The following is an 11,397-nucleotide window of genomic DNA, read 5'->3' as shown; positions in this document are numbered from 1 at the left end:
AAGAGTCTTGGGTGATTGCTGACGTCATAAATAAGAGTGCCAATTGTTAACAACGGGAGTCACTGGGTACATGCTCCCCACGTAGGATCTCTGTCCTTAATGTGTTCTACTATGAAACTTAAAAGACAATACTACTAGTCGAACAATACCCTATACCTTGTGTGGTTGTGTGAGTGCAGCCCGTTGAAATCCTTGCTTAGTATGTACTAAGTTGATCTTCAGTATATGAAGGTAATTGAAAATGAAACTCGATGAAGGGCAGGATGGGAGAGGGAGTGGGAGAGAGGAGGGCCACGGGAGGGAGGAAGGTTGGGGGGGGGGAAGCCACAACAATACAAAAGTTGCACTTTGTAAATTCACATTTATTAAATAAACTATATAACAAACAAAAAAAAAAAAAGAAAAAAAAAGAACTTAATACTTTACCCTTTTAGTATTTTTTAAATGTTCTACTTAAAACTATTGGTTGAACTCTGTAATTAATACACAATTACTCTTAGGTGTTTAATTAATGCTATAACTAGTACTCAAATAGTATTTTACACTTTGTGTTTCTGTGTGGGTGCAAACTGTTGAAATCTTTACTTAATATATGCTAAATTGATCTTCTGTATATAAAGATAATTGAAAATGATTCTTGATGTGAATGGAAGGGGAGAGGGAGTGGATAAGGGGAGGGTTGTGGGTTGGAGGGAAGTTATGGGGGGGGAAAGCTATTGTAATCCATAAGCTGTACTTTGGAAATTTATGTTCATTAAATAAAATTAAAAAACAATAAAAAAACCAAAAAACAAAACAAAACAAAAAAAACAAAACAAAACAGAGTGCAGCCAGGACTCCAACCCAGAGATGCAAGCATCCATGGCACCTTTACTGCAGCACCAAATGCCTGCCCCTTGAATTCTTTTTGACAATACAAAGTTTAATCTTTTGTTTAAAAACATTTATTTGAAACTCAGTTACACACAGAGAGGAAGAGACAGAAAGAGAGTTATCTTCCACCTGCTGGTTCACTCCCCAAATGGCTACAATGGTTGGAGCTGGGCCTGGCAAAAGCCAGGAGCCAGGAACTTCTTCCAAATCTCTCACTTAGGTGCAGAGGCCCAAGCACTTGGGCCATGTTCTACTGCTTTCTCAGCCACATTAGCAGGGAGCTGCATTTGAAGTGGAGCAGTCAGGACTTGAACTGGCGCCCATTTGGATGCTGGTGTCACAGGCAGTGGCTTTTACCTGCTATAGCACAGCACCAAGCCCCAAAGTTGAATCTTCTAAAAGAAGAGAAAACAAAGAATATTTATCAAACTGGATAGCAGAATATAGCAAAAAGCCCCACTGCAGTGAAGTCAATGAGATATTTGTGTTCAAATAAGCAAATATGATCAGCTGAGATGAAAAATGAATCTAAGTGGATTCAAAATTTTAAAATGGATGTGGAGAAATGATATGAATGTAGACAAATACAGTAATTGATAGAAACATAGACATATACATGGTTTACTGTTAATGTTAATTAATTGGATGATGGCAGTCAGGGAAGAAATTAAGAAGGGGGAAATTGATCTAGTAAGGAAAGAAAAAAAGTAACATTAACAAAAAGGATGTGAGATTCTATCAAATAAATGTAGGTGTGAAATTATAGAAAGATGTGTTCATTTAAAAATAAAAAATTATCAATTAAAAATGAAAAATATATTGATAAACTTGTACACACATTTGCACATTTATTTTTTCTTGATAATTACTTGTGTTCAGTTTGTTTTTTAAAAAAGATTTATTGTTTATTTGAAAAACAGAGTTAGAGAGAGAGAGAGACAGAGACAGAGAGAGACAGAGAGATATCTTCTATTCACTGGTTCACTCCCAAAATGGCTGCAATAGCCGGAGCTGGGCCAGGCCAAAGCCAGGAACCAGGAACTCCCATATAGGTCTCCCACATGGATGTTGCAGCCCAAGGATTTGGGCCATCTTCTCCGGCTTTCCCAGGTGTGTTAGCAGACAGCTGGATCGGAAGTGGAGCAGCAAGACTCGAATTGGTGCCCATATGGGACGCAGCATCGCAGGTGGTGGCTTTGTTTACAGTTTGTTTTAGTTAATATTCAATTAAAATTTAAAATTCATTTTAGTATATTTAAACATTATTTTTATCTTATTAACATTTGCATTTTTGATTGATACTATTCCTAGTTCATAAAAGTTAATCAATTTTTGGAGGACTTCCAGGAGTCAGAGAATCAGCAGTGTCTGCTTCAGAACACATTTCTCACATTAAACTCTAGCTGGTGGCTGGTGTCGCGGCTCACTAGGCTAATCCTCCGCCTTGTGGCGCCGACACACCGGGTTCTAGTCCCGGTCGGGGCGCCAGATTCTGTCCCTGTTGTCCCTCTTCCAGGCTAGCTCTCTGCTGTGGCCAGGGAGTGCAGTGGAGGATGGCCCATGTGCTTGGGCCCTGCACTCCATGGGAGACCAGGATAAGTACCTGGCTCCTGCCATCGGGTCAGCGAGGTGTGCCGACCGCAGCGCGCCGGCTGCGGTGGCCATTGGAGGGTGAACCAACGGCAAAGGAAGACCTTTTTCTCTGTCTCTCTCTCACTGTCCACTCTGCCTGTCAAAAACAAAACAAAACAAAACAAAACAAAACAAAACAAAACAAAACAAAACAAAACCCTCTAACTGGTATGTGAGTGGTGGTGCAGAGAGAGAACCTAGAGTCACCATTTGTAGACAACACCCTAGCACCAAGAATATCAGTCATTCTGTATCCACACTGATGGCCTGCTCTCAATTTAAGTAAAAATGCAATTTTAAAAGTGGTAATGCAGGGACCGGCACCATGGCTCGCTTGGCTAATCCTCCACCTACAGCACTGGCATCCTATATGGGCACCGGTTCTAGTCTCAGCTGCTCTTCTTCCAGTCCAGCTCTCTGCTATGGCCCGGGAGGGCAGTGGAGGATGGCCCAAGTGCTTGGGCGCCTGTACCCACATGGGAGACCAGGAGGAAGCACCTGGCGCCTGGCTTCGGATTGGTGTAGCTCCAGCCATAGCGGCCGTTTGGGGGGTGAACCAACAAAAGGAAGACCTTTCTCTTTGTCTCTCTTTCTCACTGTCTAACTGTCAAAAAAAAAAAAGTGGTAATGCAAATACAGGTTCTTCTTGGCTTACAATGGTGTTATGTCTAATAAACCTGCTATAAGTTGATAATATCATAAATCCAGAATGCATTAATACAGCTAGCCTACTGAACAGCATAGCTTAGCAATACAGTGCACTATGGATTATTGGTTGTTTACTCTCATGGTCACGTGGATGCCTGAGAACTGAGAGTTGTTGCTGTAGCCCAGCAATATCATACTGGGATATCACTAGCCTAGGAAAGATCAAAATTCAAAAACTGAAGTAACAGTTTCTACTGAGTATGTGTCTTTGAACTAACATAAAGCAAAAAAAAAAAATCAAAAATTGGACATTCGTATTGAGAGATTGCCTGAACAATTCAAAATAACCCTATATAAATTGAGAGCTGGCCATCAGTGTGGATGCAGAATGTTAATCCAGAGCACTAAGTGACTTTGCGAAGACCTTTGTATGAACAACCAGAAAAGAAAATGACAGTAGAGGCCAGCGCCGCGGCTCACTAGGCTAATCCTCTGCCTTGCAGCACCAGCACACCGGGTTCTAGTCCCGGTCGAGGTGCCGGATTCTGTCCCTGTTGCAGCTCTTCCAGGCCAGCTCTCTGCTGTGGCCAGGGAGTACAGTGGAAGATGGCCCAAGTGCTTGGGCCCTGCACCCCATGGGAGACCAGGATAAGTACCTGGCTCCTGCCATCGGATCAGCGCGGTGCGCCGGCCGCAGCGGCCATTGGAGGGTGAACCAACGGCAAAGGAAGACCTTTCTCTCTGTCTCTCTCTCTCTCATTGTCCACTCTGCCTGTAAAAAAAAAAAAAAAAAAAGAAAAAAAAAAAAAAAAAAAAAAGAAAATGTCAGTAGAAACCATTGCCTCTTCAAAGAATTGCTTTAACTAAGTCTCTAATTCAATTACGTGCTTGTGTGAAATTTGGTTTCAAGTTCAAGATCTAGCCTCATTGTCTACCTGGTGATAATTTTTCTGAATTATGAGAGGAAGTAGAACTAAGAATATTAACTGTCAGAAGTCATGACTGATATTCTTGGTGCTAGGGTGTTGTCTACAAATGGTGACCCTAGGTTCTTCTCTCTGCACCACCACTTGCTTACTTTTCCTCCATGAGCTGTGACTGCATTTTTCCATATACTTCCTCTTTCAAGGCTGTGATCATTGTTTGTTGTTCACTGTTGGGCCATCTCTAAGAATCTGTATCTTTCTCTGAATTTTGCAATTGTTCCCATTAGACATGTTCCATCCCCCTTTTCAGATGTTCCCCAGGTACCCTAGTTTATAAACATTTCCAGGGAAATGATGGTTCCTGTTACATGAGGCTCATTTATTATTTTTCTGTGCTCAGCTGTGAGTCCTAATTGAATGTTCCTTTATTGAAATTTTTTTGAAAAAAAAGTTAACAGTTATTTAAAATTATACAGATTTATGGAGGTATTATGTGATGTCTAATTAAATGTACACAGTGTGTAATGTCTAATCAGATTAAATATGTGTAAATATATTTATCCTTTTAAGAATTTAACATTTCGTTATGGTGAAAACATCCAAAAATTCCATCTTGTAGTTTATTTTTATGAGTGAAATTTGCGGTAAATTAACATTATCTGCTTTATTTTTTTTTTAAGATTTATTTATTTACTTGAAAGTCACTTACACACACACACACAGAGAGAGAGAGAGAGAGAGAGAGTCTTCCACCCGCTGGTTCACTCCCCAGATGGCTGCAATGGCCGGAGCTGTGCCAATCTGAAGCCAGGAGCCAGGAGCTTCTTCCAGATCTCCCACACAGGTACAGGTGCCCAAGACTTGGGCCCTCTTCCACTGCTTTCCCAGGCCATAGCAGAGAGCAGAATCAGAAGTGGAGGAGCCAGGACTTGAACCGGCGCTCATATGGGGTGCCGGCACTGCAGGCGGTGGCTTTATCCGCTATGCCACAGTACTGGCCCCTATCTACTTTCACTTTACTGTGCAATAAAAGCCCAGACTTTACTTGCGTGTAGCAATAGCCATCAATCAGGGAAGAGTTGATTGAAGGTTGCTTTTTATTGCTTACAGGGAGATGCAGAGTTACAGGCAAGCAGGCTGCTACCCTAGAAGCCTTGACTGGGCTGAAGGTAGAAAGCCCCTGAGATTCCTGGTACTCTGACCCACCATTTTACTGTGTCATAGGAACTGGCTCCTTAGCACTGGTCAAGGGGGGCGTTTTAACCCAAGTTTTCATTACTGAAGAGACAAGTCTTCGGGACTAGCCCTCCTTAACTGTCCTCTCCCACATGGTTCAAAGTCATCTTCACGTCCCATGTTTGTTAGAATTCTCCTTCCTGTTATGTTCCCTCCCAATGCTTCTGAGTGGACTCAGAGGAAGAGAAATGCAGGGGCAGAGCTTTGGCTGTTTCAGAACACATAGCTCTGCTCCTCCCTTGGTACATGAAGTCCTTTCACACTATTTCACCCATGCCAGCTCCTGCACTGCTTGTCGATGGTAGAAGACAGGATTAAAGTGGCAGGATTCTTTCCTGACACTGAAAACTTGGAGGGGATATTAACTTGGAATACCTTAAGTTTTTATTTATTTATTTATTTATTTATTGACAGGCAGAGTGGACAGTGAGAGAGAGAGACAGAGAGAAAGGTCTTCCTTTGCCGTTGGTTCACCCTCCAATGGCCGCTGCAGCTGGCGCGCTGCAGCTGGTGCACCGCGCTGATCCAATGGCAAGAGCCAGGTACTTCTCCTCGTCTCCCATGGGGTGCAGGGCCCAAGCACATGGGCCATCCTCCACTGCACTCCCTGGCCACAGCAGAGAGCTGGCTTGGAAGAGGGACAACAGGGACAGAATCTGGCGCCCTGACCGGGACTAGAATCTGGTGTGCCGGCGCCGCAAGGCAGAGGATTAACCTAGTGAGCCGTGACGCCGGCCATACCTTCAGTTTTTAAGTCATGAATACTTTGGCTGGGACAGATAATCCCCGAAATGTAAGACATAAGGTTTAGAGGTTGGAAAATAGAGGGTGAGCCTTGTCATGAAGGAGGCTAGCATCTATAGGCACAGTAACATCAGAACTGATGCCAGCAAATTAGAGCAATTATTTGGACTAGTACCTTCAACTCTACTTGCTGAGGGCCACTGACTTTATGACTCAATCAGAAGATTCCAGATAAATCCAGATATATACCTTCTTTCCAACTTTCTGTGGTCAGTTCTGAGATTGTATAAAAGCTATTCTACCCAGAAACAAGTCTGTTACAAGTTAGTTGTTTTGTATTTACATAACATCTTAATGCCAAAATAGTATCTGGATATTTATGCTAGTGGTAATTGAAGTGGGAAACTTGGTAACAGCTCATAGGATGCTAGAAATTTCCAAGTTGCATCTGATTTTTATAGTCTATGTTCCCATATTTTATTCCTGTTTCTGAATCTTCATAAACCATTATATTAAGGGACTTTTCTGGACCTTGTTCCATAGGTTCTTTGGACAAGTGCCAATTCTCATCCTGAGATGTGATGCCATACACTCCTTTTCCACACTGTGTGTGTTTCCTGGGGAAAATGGAGCTGGCTGTGGACTCTCAGTGTGTTTTCTGGTTACCTCCCCTGCACTGCCCCTGAGGCTTTTGTTCCTAGAGTGGGCTGTGCACATCCTGCTTCTGAGAACTGACCATACAATAAACAAAGATATAAACAAGGTCAAGTGCTTGGAAGTCTCTGGGCAGAGAAGAATACCTGATATGGTCTAGATGTTGGAGGCGGTGAAGGAAAAGTAGGGTGAAATGATGGAAGGAAACTGGCAGGCTCTATGTCTCTGTCTTGGCACGACTAGTTTCTCTTCAACTTCTTCCTGGACGTAGGGCTTGATGCCAGGGCCCCTGAGGCTTTCTTCATGAATAAAAGGAGGGACAACTGAATGGAGCTCGTATTTCAGGTTCTTGGAGACAGCCAGAATGATGCCTCTTGTCCCTCTGCTCCTGGTGAGCATCGTCTTCCCCGGCATCCAGGCTACACAACTGACGAGGTGTGAGCTGACTGAGAAGCTGAAGGAGCTGGATGGATACAGAGATATCTCTATGTCTGAGTGTGAGTTCCTTGCTCCTTTGTTTCATTGCATTCCTTATCTGTTTCCCTTCTCCAGTTAATTGTCTAAGGATATTGTATTCCCTGCTTATCTGTGTATGTGTGTTTCTAAATATTTACTTATTTATTTGGAGAGAGTTACACAGATTGAAGGAGAGCCAGAGAGAGAGAGGGAGGTCTTCCATTCTCTGGTTCACTCCCCAGTTGGCCGCAATGGCCGGATCTGTGCCGATCTGAAGCCAGGAGCCAGGACTTCTGGGTCTTACACACAGGTGCAGGGGCCCAAGGACTGGGGCCATCCTCCACTACTTTCCCAGGCCACAGCAGAGAGCTGGATCGGAAGTGGAGCAGCTGGGACTTGAACTGATGTCCATATGGGATGCCGGCACTGCAGGAGGTGACTTTACCCACTATGCCACAGTGCTGGCCCCCTCTTTTATTCCATTTGTTCTCTTCTTCAGTTGCTTAATCCTTTTTGGAACTCTGCATTATAAAAATACCCTAGATGTATTGCCATCTTTGGAGGTTTGCTGGAAAGGCTCATTCTCTCTAGGAACAACACTTCCTCATCTTTGCTGATTCTGGGCATCTCTGTCATATATATTTCTCATTTTCTCCACAGGGATATGTACCTTATTTCATACCAGCGGCCTTGACACAAAGATTACAGTCAATAACAATGGCAGCACAGAATATGGAATCTTCCAGATCAGCGATAAGCTGTGGTGTGTGAGCAAACAGAACCCTCAGTCGAAGAACATCTGTGACACCCCCTGTGAAAGTGAGCAGCCTCTGCCCTATTCCCTTGGGACCTTTCCCGGCGATGATCTCCTTTTATTGGTGTCAAACACACCTCTGGTTTCATTATTTGGTTGGACTCTACAAAAATCTTGGGACTTGAATTTATAGTGCTAAGTAAGAACCTGTTTGGAGTTTTCATGATCAAATCCCCAGATAGTCCCCACTGAAGTTCAAAGGCAAGCATTCTGAACTGAGAGTCTTGAAGTTTGATAATCTGTATTTTCATGGAAGTTGATGATTCTTCCAGAGATGTCCTAGGGAAGCTAAGGAAGCCCCTTCCTCGGGGGAAGGAACTATTGTATTTTTAAAAAATTCAAGATGAGAGATGAGAAGGAGAGAGGGAGAGGAAGTGGGAGAAGGAGAGGGAGAGGGGAGAGACAAAGAGATATCTCATCTCCCAGTTCACTCTCCAAGTTCCTGCAACAGCTGGGACTGGGCTAGGCCAAAGCCAAGAGCCTGAAACTCACTATAGGTAAGGACCTGAACACTTGAGCCAGCACCTGTTACCTTTCAGAGTGCACAGTAGCAGGAAGCCGGGTCAGAAATGGGTTGGAGACTCAAATACAAGCACATCTATATAGAATGTGGGCTTCATCACTGCTACACCAAATGTCTTATCCCCACAAGAGGCATTCACGTATCGGTCTTCTCATGTAGAAAGATGATAAGCATAAGCCTTCAATTTAAAGACGACCCATACCCACTGGGTCTAGGGAGTAGGGGCACCCACAACCTTTCTGGGTAACACCTTTAAGCTCTTTGGTTTCTTTCCCTGAAACTCCTGCCAGATTTCTTGGATGATAACCTTACTGATGATGTAAAGTGTGCCATGAAGATCCTGGATAAAGAAGGGATTGACCACTGGTAAATTCTCATTTTTTTTTTTTACTTTGTCCTTCTCTCTCCTTCCTCTTACCCCTTTGGCCCAGTGCCACTTTCTTCTCTCCTTATCATTTAATACAGAACATAATATCCAAAACAAAATGCCTCTCGCAGACTCAGCTTTTCATTTTTAAGTTTCCTGTTTGATCTCATAGCTTCCAGGTCTCTAATGGTGGGCTGAGACCCAGACCTCCCTTTACCTGGCTTTGGACATACAATTCTGGCATCTAGTCTCATCTCCTACTTCAAGCCCTTTGTATCATTGCACTTTTTTTTGTTTTAATTTTAATTAGTTTCTAACAGATTCACTGTGATTTGTAGGTACAGTTCTAAGAACATAATGATATTCCCTCTTCACTCCCTCCTTTTTCCCCCCTTCTTCCCATCCTCATTCCTTCTCCTTTTCTTTTTGTTTTTTAGATTTTTCAGATAACATATTTTAAAGTTACATTACAATAAAAAGGCTTAATACTTCATAGAACTAGATGTTTAACAACTGAAAAGCAAAAAGACCCTAGGTTAGCAGGGAATATGCACAATGGCTACAAACAATAATTGAATGGAAAAAATGACCATTTCACAGAGACAGTAAATTTTAAAGTAATCACAAATCGTTAAACCATGGTAGTTTTTTTTTTTGACAGGCAGAGTGGACAGTGAGAGAGAGAGACAGAGAGAAAGGTCCTCCTTTACCGATGGTTCACCCTCCAATGGCCGCTGTGGCTGGCACACCGTGCTAATCCGAAGCCAGGAGCCAGGAACTTCTCCTGGTCTCCGATGTGGGTGCAGGGCCCAAGAACTTGGGCCATCCTCCACTGCACTCCCTTGCCACAGAAGAGAGCTGGCCTGGAAGAGGGGCAACCGGGACAGAATCTGGTGCCCTGATTGGGACTAGAACCCGGTGTGCCGGCGCCGCAAAGTGGAGGATTAGCCTATTGAGCCACGGCGCTGGCTTAAACCACGGTAGTTTAACATTCTTTTTTTAGTAAGTATTTTAATTTTTTTAATTTGACAGATAGAGTTAGACAGTGAGAGAGAGAGAGACAGAGAGAAGGGTCTTCCTTCCATTGGATCACCCCCAAAATGGCTGCTACGGCTGGAACTACGCTGATCCGAAGCCAGGAGCCAGGTGCTTCTTCCTGGTCTCCTAGGCGGGTGCAGGGGCCCAAGTACCTGGGCCATCCTCCAGTGCTATCCCAGGCCACAGCAGAGAGCTGGACTGGAAGAGGAGCAACCAGGATTAGAACCTGGCGCCCATATGGGATGCCGGCACTGCAGGCAGAGGATTAACCAAGTGAGCCATGGTGCCGGCCCCAGTTTAACATTCTTAACCATTGGTTTGACAGAAGTATAAAACAAAATTTTACAAAACCATATTTTTACTAATACTGATACATATAGACATTTCTTTCCTTCTACTTTTTTGTTTGCTTTTTAAATTTTAGCTCCCACATATAAGAGAAAAGCATGCAACATTTGTCTCTCTGGGTCTGGCTTATTTCACTGAACATGATATCCTCCTGTTGTGTGCATTTTGCTGCAAATGATAGAATTTCGTTCTTTTTTTAAATAGATGAATAATATTCATTGTGTATGTGTACCACATTTTCTTTTATCCATTCATCTGATGATGGGTACTTTGGTTGATTCCAAATTTTGGCTATTGTGAACAGTGCTGCTATAGACATGGTGGTGTAGGTATCTCTTAGATACATTGTGTTCAGGTCTTTTGGGTATATGCCCAGTTGAGGGACTGCTGGATCACATGGCAAGTCTATTTCTAGTTTTTAGAGAAATGCCCACATTGTTGTCCGCAGTGTCTGCACACACTAATTTACAGTCCCACCAATAGGTGTATACAGGTTCTCCTTTGTCTACAACCTTGTCAGGGTTAGCTACTCTCTGCTTTGCACACCTTTTCTAGTTGTACACTTTTCTTGGGTTTTTAACAGAGACTACTCCACTAGATGGCTCAGAGCACCACTTGGCTAGGCAAATCTTTTATCCATTATCACCCACACTCTTTCAACTCAGCCCTTCTGAGAATGAGGCTAGATGGAAATTTCCCCCTAAGATGCAGATAACCAACTTACCTTGTCCCTTTCTCCATTATCAGGTTGGCACATAAACCACTCTGCTCTGAGAACCTGGAACAGTGGGTCTGTAAGAAGTGAGCTCCTGCTGTCTTTGCCGCTCCTGCCACCTATGCTCCTGGAACTCCACTTCCCTAATGCTACCTCAGTTGGCCTCTTTTCTCCCCTGCCCTCCCCCCAAAGCTGATTTGTCCCTGATCCCTGAGCATTGTAGTGTACCACTGGACTCTTTCGAACTCTTCTCCAATGATGTGTGATTGGTGCACTGGACTTCAGACTACAGCTAAGTGCCCTTGATGGCATTCTTACTACAGCAGCAGATCCCACCTCTGTACTGAATAAAGGGCCTCATATGGAGTGGTCCGTTGTATTTTCTTCTTTGAGGGAAGGGAGGAAACGGGGTAAATGGGTGGT

At 43.5% G+C, this 11,397-nt stretch overlaps 1 protein-coding gene across 1 annotated transcript; it reads left to right on the top strand.

Annotated features, from left to right (window-relative positions):
- The first annotated feature begins 7,048 nt into the window (after positions 1 to 7,048).
- Positions 7,049 to 11,340, top strand: LALBA (lactalbumin alpha). Its single transcript, NM_001082052.1, is given in 4 exon segments — positions 7,049 to 7,210; positions 7,830 to 7,988; positions 8,797 to 8,872; positions 11,007 to 11,340. Coding segments are annotated over 4 exon segments (426 nt in total). The 5' UTR covers positions 7,049 to 7,077; the 3' UTR covers positions 11,065 to 11,340.
- Positions 11,341 to 11,397: the final 57 nt, after the last annotated feature.

Source organism: Oryctolagus cuniculus, chromosome 11 (assembly GCF_051225735.1).
Source record: "Oryctolagus cuniculus isolate XC-2025 breed Fujian yellow rabbit chromosome 11, ASM5122573v1, whole genome shotgun sequence".
Classification (NCBI taxonomy): domain Eukaryota; kingdom Metazoa; phylum Chordata; class Mammalia; order Lagomorpha; family Leporidae; genus Oryctolagus; species Oryctolagus cuniculus.
The sequence above is the reverse complement of the archived record's forward strand: the minus strand, read 5'-3'. Positions and strand labels throughout refer to the sequence as shown.